Raw genomic sequence first — 13,491 nt, forward strand, 5'->3', positions numbered from 1 at the left:
CCTAAATGGTAAGGGGTGTCTAGATGTTTGTTTGGTCTTGATCAATTTTTTTAATTCTATATTGATGCAGTCGGTGTAAGTGGGTGAATCACATGTGCACACATACACATACATATAATATTGTGTGATAGGTTATTTTACATTAGAGGATGGTAAACGAACCTTTTTCTTCCTCGACTTCTGATTTTGCCTCATTATTTATTTGTTTCGGTGATTTCTTCCCACTTCTTACTCGTCTAGCTTGGGGATGAATACCATTTTTCTGTTGTGTATTGTCAAATGTCATTTCCCAGATCTCATAGTCGGTCTCTTCACTCGATCATCAAACATGTCAAAGACATTTGAGAATTTGAATTTTTGGTACCCATCTAGTCTTGTATTCTTTTTTGTTGATCATGTTGGTTAGAGACTTCTCACATAGTTGGAGTCTGAATTTTGGAGAGGTTTTTCTGATTTTGTAACATGATTTATTCCTCCATTGAATTATGTCTTCTTGGTATGTAGGATATTTGCTTCTTTTGATAAGCATTTTCAAGCCCTTATTTTCTCTATATATTTTGGTAACTTGTCAAATAGTATGTGGTTATCTTGTGTGGGAAAGCTGAGACTTCAGGTTTCTTTTATACGTCTTGTATCCTTGATTAATTCTTTGTGCTTCAATATTGATTTATCTTTTTCTTTTTTTGAGGTAGCCAATTCTTCTTATGTATTGCTAACATTCCTTTGGTGCTTGTATCCTTCCTCTTTGAATGATGTGAGTTCTTTGTTTAACTCATCATTTCCTTTTGAGATTCCCTTAATCAATATCTTCATTCTTCAACAAGTTCTAGCCAGTTTTACACATTTTGCTAGAATTTTGTCATAGGCTTCAGTAACCAAATTTAGATCAAAAAAGTTTATTTTACCATCATTGTCTTCTAAGTGATACATGAGATCGTCTACTTTTTCTTCAAGGATGTCGTCAATGCTTCTGAAGTTATGTTGGTTGCTCCTTGTTGAACAAGTTGTTGCAGAGATGATGGAGACCATCAGAGTTGCACCTCTTGTTTTCCATATTTCAGGATCATTTCCTCAAGTTCTGCTAAGAACTAACCTCACAAGGTTAATTGTGATACCAATTGAAGTACCTAAAAAACACTAGAAGGAGAGAGGGGTTAATAATGTTAATGGAAAAATTCTTTTCGCAACCCTTCTAATATAGCACATTTGTCGAGTTTTGGATTTATCAAATGAATACTTAAATGCTCGACCGTGTAAATTATTCTGAATGATAGTTGTTTTAGCGTGTTATTCAGAACGTACACTATAGTGTTTATAAGAACTTCCTAGTTGAATTAGAATCATTTATTGTGGAAGTTTCTTGTATGTATATATAAAAATGCAACTACATGTTTTATAAGAAAAGCGTTTAGATAAGAAGATAAACAACAATTGCACAGGTACTTTTATACGGGTTCACTCCAACTAAGCTACGTCCAATCTCCTCTGTAGAGGGTTCTACTATGATTTTCTACAAGATTACAACTAAGTATTCTCACCGTTCCTGGTCTTCTCAGTCAGCGAATAACCTCCTGTTATTCTAGACTGGGTAAGTATTCGCACCACTCATAGTCTTCTTAGTCAACGAATAACCTCCTATTAAACTGGATGAGTATATTAGCATTACTCGTGGTACTAGATAACCTTGTCTAGATTTCCTTAACTCTACATAGTTCAACAAGTGTTTTAATTCTAATTTCTATATAAATGTTAGAATTGGTATAAAAATAAAAATGTTATAAATTCAAATATAAAATTTTAAAAAAACTGATAACAGTTCCAAATAAATATATTTAAAATTTTAAAAAACAAAAGTTAAATAAAGTTAAATGTAAAATATAAATTTAAATAAATTGAATATGTTAAAAATATTTAATAAAATATTTAAAATTGTCATTATAACAAATATATAAGAATTAAATTTAATCTCAATTTAAAAACGAATTAAATTATTAATTTTTTTTAAAGTGAAATTAAATCAAAATATCAAATACAAGGTCCACTTTACACGTGACATAATACTATATGTGATAAAAAAATGTCTTTTAAAATTTAAAAAAATAAAAGAAATTAATTTTTTTAAAAATAAAAATTAAAAAAGATCAACTAACATATAATACATATTTAAAGCTATTAATATAATAAAAAGCCCAATTGTTACATATTTAAAAAAGTATAAAAACCTAATTAAAATGAATATATATTTTCAAAAAGTAATTAAGACAAGTATTTTAACCTAAATTTATTGTAATATTTTAATACAATAATTATGATCTCTCAACACCTCACCAACAAATCACATTCTACAGTTCCACAGGTCTTCATCATTGTTGAAACTGAATCACTCACCTCGATATGACCAAAATAGCATTAAAATTTCTCAGTAAAAGACATCATATTCTAAAATGTTGTGATTATTTTCATATGAAGAATTTCATATGAACTGAGTGAATTATTGTGACAGTGTGGTAAGAAAAATGGTACGTAGGTACTTAGCTATGGTGTAGTTGTGAATGAAATTTGTACTAAAATTACTTTAGAAAGTTACATGTGCATCGAATAAAGATACTGACACCACATAATATATACTTCATTTACCTGTACAGTGCAGGAAAGCTTTATATATGCCAATAAACTTCTACGTATAATTTTCTGTGACTTTTTCATTGTTTTGTCAGTGCATGTATATCAATCACTATTTCTATGACAAATGTCACCTCTCACATTTCATATTTACAAAAAGAAAAGTAACATTATGGTAATCTTTTATCGATTAAACTATACAAAGTGCATAAGAAAATATGACACAGAGCTGAGAAGAAATTCTTCTGTCTGTCTGATTCTCCAATCTGTTCAAGTTTGTGTAAATATTTTTCATTTAGATTTTTTTTCTTTTATTTTCCTTATCTTTGTTCACTTGAATGAATTTAGAGAGATTAAAGAGATTTGAAAAAATTTAAAAATAAATTTTGTTATTGCTTATTTGATTGAATTTGGAAGTAAGTGAGAGTGAATTTGGAAACAATGTTTATAAGAATTAATGTAAAATTTGATTGATGTGACAGATTAAAAAAATTTACTTCTAAATCTATTTTTAGTTACCTCCAAATTCACTCAAATAAACGACAACAAAATTTATCTTCAAATTCACTCAATCATTCTTTCCAAATCCATTCAAATGAACAAAATTTAAGTGTTGTAAAAGTAATTTTGTTTAGATTGTTTAGGTTAACTTCATGTTGTGAATGACATATAAACTTTGAGGATTGTGATGAGAAGAAATTTTTTAAAATAGTTTTATGTGGTAAATATAATGTAAACATCTTCATTAAGAAATTTTCATTATAAGTTTATGGTCTAATTCTACTTTTACTCCTGAAATTTAGAATGCATATTATTTTAATCTTCCAAATATTAAAAAGAAATTCTCTATTAAAAATTACAGTTTTAATTTAGCAAATTTAGTTACATAATTAACAAAATTTTGAAAATTAATTTTAGTTCCTTAAATTAACTATACAAGTATTTAAAAAGTATTTTTAAAATTTAGAGGACTAAAATTGAAGTTTTCTTAAATTTTATAGACCACGAATCTATTTTTTATCATTTATAATTATTATAATGATTTTTTTTGTAATTGTTGTAATTTATTTTGATATACACATCTTATTGTTAATTTTATCTTTATTAATATAAATAATTTTATTACTTTACTCTTAAGTTTTTAAAAATATTTTTTTTTAATTTCAATAACTATCTCCCTAAAATTATAAAAAATGATTTATTTTATATTTTTACATTTTTTATAAATTTACTAATAAAATTGTTTTTTTATATATATTATCAAGAGATAAGAGTGGATGCCATGCACATAGTGCTTCTTTTCAGCAGTAGTGAGTGTAAAAAAAAGTATCAGTTAATAAAAACCCTAATTAATTACCTTTATGGGAATATTTTGTTCCAATTATATTTTACAGTCAAACTAAAAACCTTAATTAAAATATTCAAATTTGATCACTTGCTTCTGTAATATGATCACGTGTTTTAAATTCAAAACGTGTGAATAACATCATCAACTCCAATGGTATTTGATTTGATTTTATTCCTGATTTGGGATCCCTAATTCTGCCTAATTAGTAGCTAAATTTAGGTAACAAATGTAGGTGTTTCAACTTACAAAAACAACACTGTCTGGGCACGTGTTGAACCTATTTAACGTGCACGTTATAACACACAAAACTGAAAGAGAATATGATATGTCAATTACAGAAATACCCATTACAATAATAATAATCAATTACAGCATAAGAAAAAGTTAAAAACCCTAATCAAGTGATTTAGATTTTCGAGGGTCACCATGTAATTTTTTAGGTAGGGACAGAAAGTTTTTTATCAACATCATGACATGTAAAGTCTTAAACTTAGTTTTCTGGATACCCCAGATAAAGTTAATTCCCATGTTTAAGCAAGAAAAAATCATTATTAATATATTCATTATTCTATTAATCAACATTCATCAGTCATAAAACAATGTGTGTTTACAATTTATTATAGAACATGTTTCCTAATTACATTGTTTATTTATAAAATTTGAATTTGATTATATATATATAATTTGTTCACCTATGCCATTATTTAGAGTTAAATTTTTAAGTATTTCAAACATAATAATGATAATAATACATATTGAAAAGACAGGTTTTGTGCATTTAATTATGAGAGAATGTTAATTGTTTTATTGAGGCACATGAAAATGCTAATGTTACACTATTGATAAAGACAGAAGAACAGGGAAAGAATCTTTCTGTACTACCAACCTTATCATTGGTGTTACGCCACCAATTTTTTTGGTAAAACCATGTTTACAATTTCTAATTATTCATCTATGTAACAATTGTGTTATATATATATATATATATAACCAATTAAGTATTGCATTAAGAAATTTGGAATTTACTAATCATAAAATATGCTTTCTAGTTTCCTCTTTCATTGATTCTTTCTAAGATTATACTTCACATGGAAGCATATCTGATTATGCAGATTTTTATTTTTTTTACTTTTGAATATGATTGTCTATATGGGGATTTGTTTCTTTTTTATCTTAGATCAGGTTATGCAAAGTAGAGAGACATGAATTATAATTCAACCCATATGCACGAAATTTAAAATTTAATTTCCAAATTTACGGGTGAAATATATGTTTCAACATGATTGTGCTTCATGAAATTAGCACATCACCAAAATGTCGGTAGAATAATTTACAAAATTAACAATTCAAAAACTTCAAAAACTACATATATTATATTATATTATATTATATTATATTATATTATATTATATAATATTATATTATATAATATAATATAATATAATATAATATAGTATAAAATAACATAACGTAATATAATATAATATAATATAATATAATATAATATAATATACTATAATATATCATAATATAATATAATATAACCTAACATAATGTAATGTAATATAATATAATGTAATGTAATGTAATGCAAACTCGAATTTAAAGGGCTACTTTGGTTCCTGTAGTATTTTTTTGTTTCTTATTCATAAATCATATACAAACCCAAATATTAAAATTTTCAATAATAACATTCTCTTTCCTAAACTTTTTCTTTTATCAACCGAAATCATACATAACTTCTAATACATCTTTCTACCAATTTAGTAAATATTTAGTTTAATATTATAAGAGTACTTTCACTAATATCATTACATTATTTATTTTTTTTCAATTTAGTGTATATTCAGTTTATATTATAAAGTGTTTCTTCAAAATCCAATACAAAATTACACTTAGAAGTCAATGAAAAAAAAAAGTGATTTATTCTCTACTCTAAAATAAAATTAGTTTTTACTTTTTTCCCATTTAAAATCAAAATACTTTTATTTCTCACAATTTCATATATATTTTTTAATATGTTCATTCCTTAATTTCTTTTAGAAATGAAGTTGGTTAATAAAGATTAGTTATTTATAAAAGTAATAAATATTTTTGTTGAAAAATTCAAGTTTGAATATAAGAAAATTGAATACTTTACATCAAGGAAAAATATCTATAAACACATTGTCTTTAAAATTTTGGATTGGAACTAATGTTAATTTTTCTTATATGGATTAAGTTAATGTCTCATTGATAATGTATCTTCTTAATAATTTTTTTTTTTCTTGAAAGACCTATCAATTTTTATACTATAACTTTTTTAGTTTTTTAATATATTTTTATATGGATTAAGATGTTTATTATATTGATGGAAAAAAAAGTATTTAAAAAGGTGAAACTCTTTTAACTTTTATGTAATGTTCTTGTGGAATTGAACATAGTATGTAAAGTTTCTTTTTACTTAGCATATTCTTCGTTGTCGGATATTTGTCTTCCAAGCCTTCTTTGTTCTCTATTGAATGGTAAAATATCTGTAGAAATTATTTGATGCTTAAGTTAGTACATGGTCAGGGATTCAAGTTAAATTTGAATAATGCGAAAAAATGAAGTTAAATTATGATTAAAATAATATTTATTGGCATATATTTTGCTGACCATGGACCTATCTAAATGGGCCACAATTGTGGATCCATCGATCCAAGGCCCAATGACCAACTTACCTGTAAGTAATTGCAAATGTTTTTTTACTAAGTTATCTAATGCGACAATGTCATAGGTAAACACAAGGAGGTACTAGTACAATACCCTAACTTAGTGAGCAGCTTCGTTGTCAAAGAATGTTTTAGTATGAGAATTATAGTATTTGGTATTCAGTATTCGGTACTCGCTAGTGATTGTTAAACTTACCATTTAGTAATATAATCTTCGATATCCAACTAGATGAGTCACCCCTCATATAGTACCAAATGATTGTCCTGTCAATTATACGAGTTATATAAGTTATCTAATATCTAACATTTTAAGTATTTGATAAACGGTATCATATCATTATTTTAGATAATTCAATTAAAGGTTATAATTTTAATCAGGCGAGGGTCCTCAACTACATATTGTAATATGAGTTTGAATTATGAAAATATTGGTTTGGAGAGACAAAAAGAAAATTAACCCTAGAGTTAGAAGAAAGAAAGGCACTCACTTAGGTTAGCACATGCAAATGCACCTTAATTATGAAGGAAGAAGGGATGAGTCAAATAATTTGAAGTGCCTATATGTAGTGTTGTGAATAGTATACATGCAAGCAAGGGCACTCCTAATAAAACTTTATTATAAAGCAAACAGAAAAATGCAGATATGATTCCAATTTGTGTACACTGCATTTGGAATCAAAATGTGGCAAACACGACTAATTCAAACAGTGCATTATTACTGTTTCATTTAGTGGGAGAATTGATACAACATTCTTCATCAACTCCGCAAAAATAAAAATTATTAATAATTGAAAAAATTAAAAATCTGAATATAGATACTAAAAATCTCACATGAGAAATAAATAAAAATAGATTAATATTTTTAGAATTTATTGGAGTAAAAGAAATTGTATAATAATAATAATAATAATAAATAAATATCCCTGTTTTTAAGGGGCAATTAAAGGCCTAGTACGAGCCCATGCCAGGGTTGTTAGGAGCACCATGACCCCAACACCAAAACAAGATTAGTGACTTCATCAATCACCAAAATCCAAAACCAAAATTCATGCATGGTGGACCCAACACACAAGTGAAATAAAATACTAAATTAAATAAAAGAGCTTACGAAAAACAAAATACACCCATAATGTGAAGGCTGGTACACACAACACAACACAACAACACCACACCTTCTGACCTGTCCCTCTCTCACTAATCTTTATCTTTCTCTCCATTATTTAAACATATGCTTTCTTATTATATTATTATTACTACCATTAATTAATCATAAAGTAATCTTCATCTACTTGCCTTAAAAGGAAAGACTCTACAAACATTTCCAAGATCACATGCACTCCGATTATTGCATAGCAAATTGCTACTTAGATACATTACAAACCATTAAACAACATTATCTTTATAAAGTAATATTAGGATTCTCCCACACCATTACTCAAACAAGGAAACTAACTAGCCTCTCTTTTTAGCATAAGGCATATTTCTAGGTTGACTCAAACACTTCATTAAGAAGAATAATTAAAAGAATAACAAGGTTTCTCTTCAAATAATCATTGCCCACATCAAGTACATTTTCCATACTTAGATTACCCAAAAAATATATATAATTTTGGATTAGCTTTGTTCTTAGAAGAATAATAGAATAACAAGATTGTTGTTTGTTACCTATTAAGAACCGCCCTTAACACTTTCTGCCTCTATCTCTCGGACACGAGATGTGAAGAAAAAAACAATAATTACTTATTCCATTTCTGACCGGAGAAAGAGAAAAAAGTGTAAAATTCTTAACCCTCATCGCCATCATCATCATCATCATCTCAACCAAAAAGAACACCGAAACAGAATAACACAAGATATATTGAGCAAAGCAAATCCAATCCCAAAGGCCAAAAGTGAGAGATTGAGAAGAACAAAAGGAAAAAGAAGAACAAAAGGAAAAAGAAGAACAAACAAACAAACGAGGTTGGAATAACTGAAGCACTGATCATTATTATTTAGTACTAAACATTTAACTACAATAACTAAGCAGCAGAATGAAACAACAAAATTAAATTCCCTAAGGGTATCATCAAAACCAAATCTCTCCAATGTCAAGAAGGTGATCATCTCATTAATTAACCAAAACTAAACAATTAAATGAAAATTAAAAAAAAAAAAGAGAAAGAGAAAAACGACTAATCGAGTAATTAACCGGTGCCACCTCTTCATTACTCTATCATCTAAGCATATCATTATTCTGAAATTTTTTTTTCCATTTTTTTTTTAAGAAGAAGAAGACCCGTTTGTTCCACCACCATTTGTTCCACTGTCATTATCGTACTCGTTCACATCATGAGAAGAACCGAGGTTGTGGTTGTGGTTGTGGTCGTGGTCGCTGTTACCGTTGATTCCGCCGCCGTGTTCCTGTTCGAGGCCGTTAACGTTGCTTCTGACGGTAGCTTTGTTTGGAGAGGCGACATGGTTAGTCCCGTTAGCAGGGCTACCATTGAGGTTGTCCTTTTTGGCAAAAGTGTTTTTGTTGTTGTGCATCCACACTTTGAGGACTCCTCTGTCGACACCAACCTCGCTACAAAACTCCATGACCATGTTTTCGTCGCGCTTCTGCATCTTCCACCCCACTTTGTCGGCGAACTCGTGCATCTTCTCCTTCTGCTCCTGGGTGAATTTCGTGCGGAAGCGCTTCCGGGAGTGGTGCGCCAGAGCCGGCGCGGCGGTGTTCTCCGGGGCCACGGAGAGGCCGCCGCCGCTGGAGAGGGCGAGGAGCATGTGGGGTGCGGAGGGGTAGGAAGAGATCGGCGGCGGAGAGGAGGAATTCGGACTCCGGTGCGGCGGTGGCGGAGGAGGGTGGTGACGGTGGTGGGGCTGGTACTCCAGAACATGATGCGTCGCCGGAGAAATTGGTGGCTCCTCTGGCTCGCGGCGGTGGAAGTTACGGTGGCAGCCGCAAGCGGCGCATTTGATGGAGCTGGGGTCGTCGGCGGTTGCCGCGGGCGACGGCATGAACTCGCCGCAGCCGTCGAGGGCGTGGCCGCCTAAGCTGGCGACGTGGTTCTTCAAGCATTCCTTGTAAACCACCGGGGCGGCGGTGCGGTTGTTTGCATGGTGGCGCTTCAAGACCCCGTTGGAGAAAGACACCGGCTTTGGACTGGGATTCGGGTTTCCGGCGGCTTGATGGATCCGGGTGGGAGTCTCTATGTCGAGTTCCGGCGATTTGGGGGCGGCGTTTGTGGTAGTGACGGCTGTTGGTGGTGGCGTTGGTGTTATTATCTCCATCCTCTTAATAAGAAAATAATGAGAAGAATTAAATGAAAAGGTTAACTTTTTGTGAGGGCTTCATGAAAAGTGTTGGGGAAACTTGAAAATGGGCTTGGTGATTCTTATGTAGTGTTGAGAGAAGTAAATTAGAGGAAAGAAAAAGAGGTTATGAATGTTTCTTGTTGAAGTTGGAAGAAAGATGAAGAAGAAATTGAAGAAGAGAAGAGAAGAGGAAAGAAAAAGATGTTGATGATGTTTTTGAGTGAGGACTGTTGATAATGTGGTTGTCCCTTCTTAACCACTTGTTTTTTTAACCCTGGTTCTAATCTATGGTTAAGTTATTGACCCTACTTCAGGGTTAGATGTGAGTAATAAATATACCCTCTCTTCTCCTCCTGTACTATTTATTACTTCTATTTATTTATTTATTATTATTATTATTATTATTATTATTTAGTCTAAGGAAATGATGTTAATATATTAAATTTATTAATATAAAAAAATCACACAATAAAAAAAATGTGGTTAGCATTTGGCATTATTATTATTATTATTATTATTATTATTATTATTATTATTATTATTATTATTATTATTATTATTATTATTATTATTGGTTGTAAAAGTATTATAGGTTGAAAAGAATGATTAGAGTGTGGAGAAGAAGGGTTAGTGGAAAGAGGGAGGAAATTGAAGTAATGAATGTTGAGTTGACTGTAAGCCCTTCTTCTAATCTCTCAAGCTTTTCCCAACAAAGGACATTTTCCACAGTTAACTCATTATTATGCTTGTTTTAGGGAAGCCAATCCGAAACTTCTACTACTTAATGTAATTCACTTCTCTTTCGCCGTTTATGTTAATAATAATTAAACTAAACTCCATTTAGCCTTAGTATGATAGTGTTGTTTAAACATATTATTTTCATAATATAATATTTGATGTCTAAATATGTAAATATTTTAAGTGAAATTATATACAATTGGATCTAAAATTGAAATTCATTTTTGTTTTAAGCTTATAAAAATTTTGGTTTCAAATTTTAAAAATAAATTAATGTAATCTTTTTAATCTAACAATTTTAATTCTTTTTTACAAATAAGTAATGTTTCATGTTGATATTTATTGTTATTATAAAATGTTTTAGATTAACATTGTGTGATGAACCAATAACTATAATATTGTTTTAAAAAAATTCATTAGTAAGAAATTATATAGATGTGACTTTAATCTTATCCACATAATAGATTAATAATATCTTTAACAAAAATCTTATTACATTATATTTATAAGTTTATATATATATATATATATATATATATATATATATATATATATATATATGATTTCATGACTTTTTTTTCATATTATTTCCTCTACTTGACCATTTGCATTTGCTTTTTATTAATTTAGTTCTCTTACTATGTTAATTATGTATTTTTAATCTATTTATTTATTAGTTTATATTTAATTTTTACACTTAATATTTAGCACTAAGAACTACCACGAGAGTGCGGCACAAAACAAGTTGATGCAGAATATAACAAAAGTATCAGAGTTAGCATCTAAGTTAATATTTATCATTAAAAGTTAATAAACGAAACTCAAAATTTCACACTAAAAGGAACCTAAGAAAAAATTCATTCAAAGTAAAAATTTTAAAGAAAAATAAAAAGAAAAAAAATACCACTGAACCAATATACTTTCCCCATTCCATATTTATTGCCATTTAATTTTTGATACGTACATTAAGAAAATAAATAATTACTCCAAGATAGTGAAATTTATTACGGATCAGTTTTATTGAAATGTGTTACAGTCTTTTTTATTTTTTACAAACATATTATCAACTATTGCAATATAAAATTATTAATTGGAGACTAAATATAGAATAAAACTTAATATTTTGAAAAAGAAAGCACTAATAATTTTTTTAAAAAAATGCTAAAATGCAACTAATTCAAATATGATGAAAGTATATTGGTGTCTAAATTTATAACACACTAATTAACTCATTATACATTAAATTATAAAAATGAAGATTGATAAACACATTAATATGAAATTCAAAAAGTATGACAACATTATATCATCATTTCCTAAACATTATGAAACAATTTTTAATTTCATCTTATTTCTTAGTTTATTCAGTTTTAGTGATGCCAGCATTGTATTGTTTTGCGTACCGTCTTATTATTTTTTGACAGAAATGTCCTTAGGATTAAAGAATATTACTGTATTTGGACAAGTTTCATGAACCCTCACTGTTCCTCAACCATAGTTACTTCTAATCACAATTAAAGACGTAAGGAGGGTTCAAATCATGTGACACGTGTTAATCTAGATCAACGTAATGACACGTGTGAGTCAGCCACGTGTGAGTCAGCCATGCAGAACCAAAGTCAAAGTTACTAAACACTGTAGAAGTCACGTAAAGACATTAATGAAGTAATTAATTGAGAAATAAAATAATAAAATTAAATCAGATAATAAAAGGTAAAATGAAACATAGGTTTGTTATATTAGTAATACATTTAGAATGTTATATCATTATTATTAAAAAATGTAATTAAATAAATTTAATAATATTCCTTCAAATGTCTCTATTGATAGTTAAAAACATTACTAAAAAGTGATAACAACATAACATACATCTAATATTAATAAAATAATAACAGTTCATATTTTACTAAAAAAATAATAATGTTAATAAATAACCTTGTTTTGTTGCCTGTCATTCCTGCCACAGGGATAAAGGAGGAACTGATTTGCACAATAAGGTATCTTATGTTTAGCTGTTAAAATTGGCAAGACTTGGTAAAGTAAATATAGAATACAACCTAGGATGCTCTGTTCAATCTTTGTTTCATAGCATGCAGGGGTCTCTGCGTTTCTCTTTCTTTCTCAATTCACTCAAATCACCATAGAAGAAGACCTAATATTCTGTTAACATTCTATTATTTTCTTCTTCTTTTCTAAGATTTTACTTCACACACTTATACATAGGGATGAATACATACAGATATACTGTAGTTGCATGTTCAATCTGAGTTTTATAAGTTTTATCTGAAAACATAAGGACTAAACTGTTGGCTATTTATTATAAGTTTAATAAGAAGACAGTTGTGATATTTGTAGTTTTAAATAATTTTAATATTTCTTAAGTTTTATATTTAGCAATTTTATAGTTTAAGAATATAAAATAAAAACAAATTATGTAACTTTATTAAAAAATACTCTGCTTTTTCAAAAAAGTTCTACTGGCTACAGAAGCCCAGTTAATTTCTCTGTTATTCTGTGAACCAAATACAAAATGAGCAAAAATACGAAATTAGAAATCTGACGTCCTAGTTATGCGAAATTATCATTATGATTATCATTTTTCCCACAGACTCATTTCAGGATTGTAGGTGCCCTAGAATTTTGTACTCTACTGTTCTTCTTAATTGAGAGAACTGTTTGAATTGTTCTTTTAACCTTTTTCCTTTACAAGTTTTTGTTCAAAGTCACTATGAAGTTCTTAGTACTAAGGTATTCTAGGATATTTAACCAAAAAATTCTGCACAAATTAACTTT

General features: G+C 28.8%; 1 protein-coding gene across 1 annotated transcript; it reads right to left on the minus strand.

The window, feature by feature from the left end:
• Nucleotides 1-8,744: 8,744 nt before the first annotated feature.
• Nucleotides 8,745-10,305, minus strand: LOC108344764 (zinc-finger homeodomain protein 9). Its single transcript, XM_017583251.2, has one exon. The coding sequence runs from the start codon at nt 9,934-9,936 to the stop codon at nt 8,926-8,928; it is 1,011 nt and encodes a 336-aa protein (XP_017438740.1). The 5' UTR covers nt 9,937-10,305; the 3' UTR covers nt 8,745-8,925.
• Between the last annotated feature and the right edge of the window lie 3,186 nt (nt 10,306-13,491).

This window comes from Vigna angularis, chromosome 8 (assembly GCF_016808095.1).
Source record: "Vigna angularis cultivar LongXiaoDou No.4 chromosome 8, ASM1680809v1, whole genome shotgun sequence".
Lineage (NCBI taxonomy): Eukaryota > Viridiplantae > Streptophyta > Magnoliopsida > Fabales > Fabaceae > Vigna > Vigna angularis.

Bases quoted from the DNA above. Each gene is read 5' to 3' on its own strand.
- LOC108344764 (XM_017583251.2), bottom strand. From the start codon at position 9,936: ATGGAGATAATAACACCAACGCCACCACCAACAGCCGTCACTACCACA.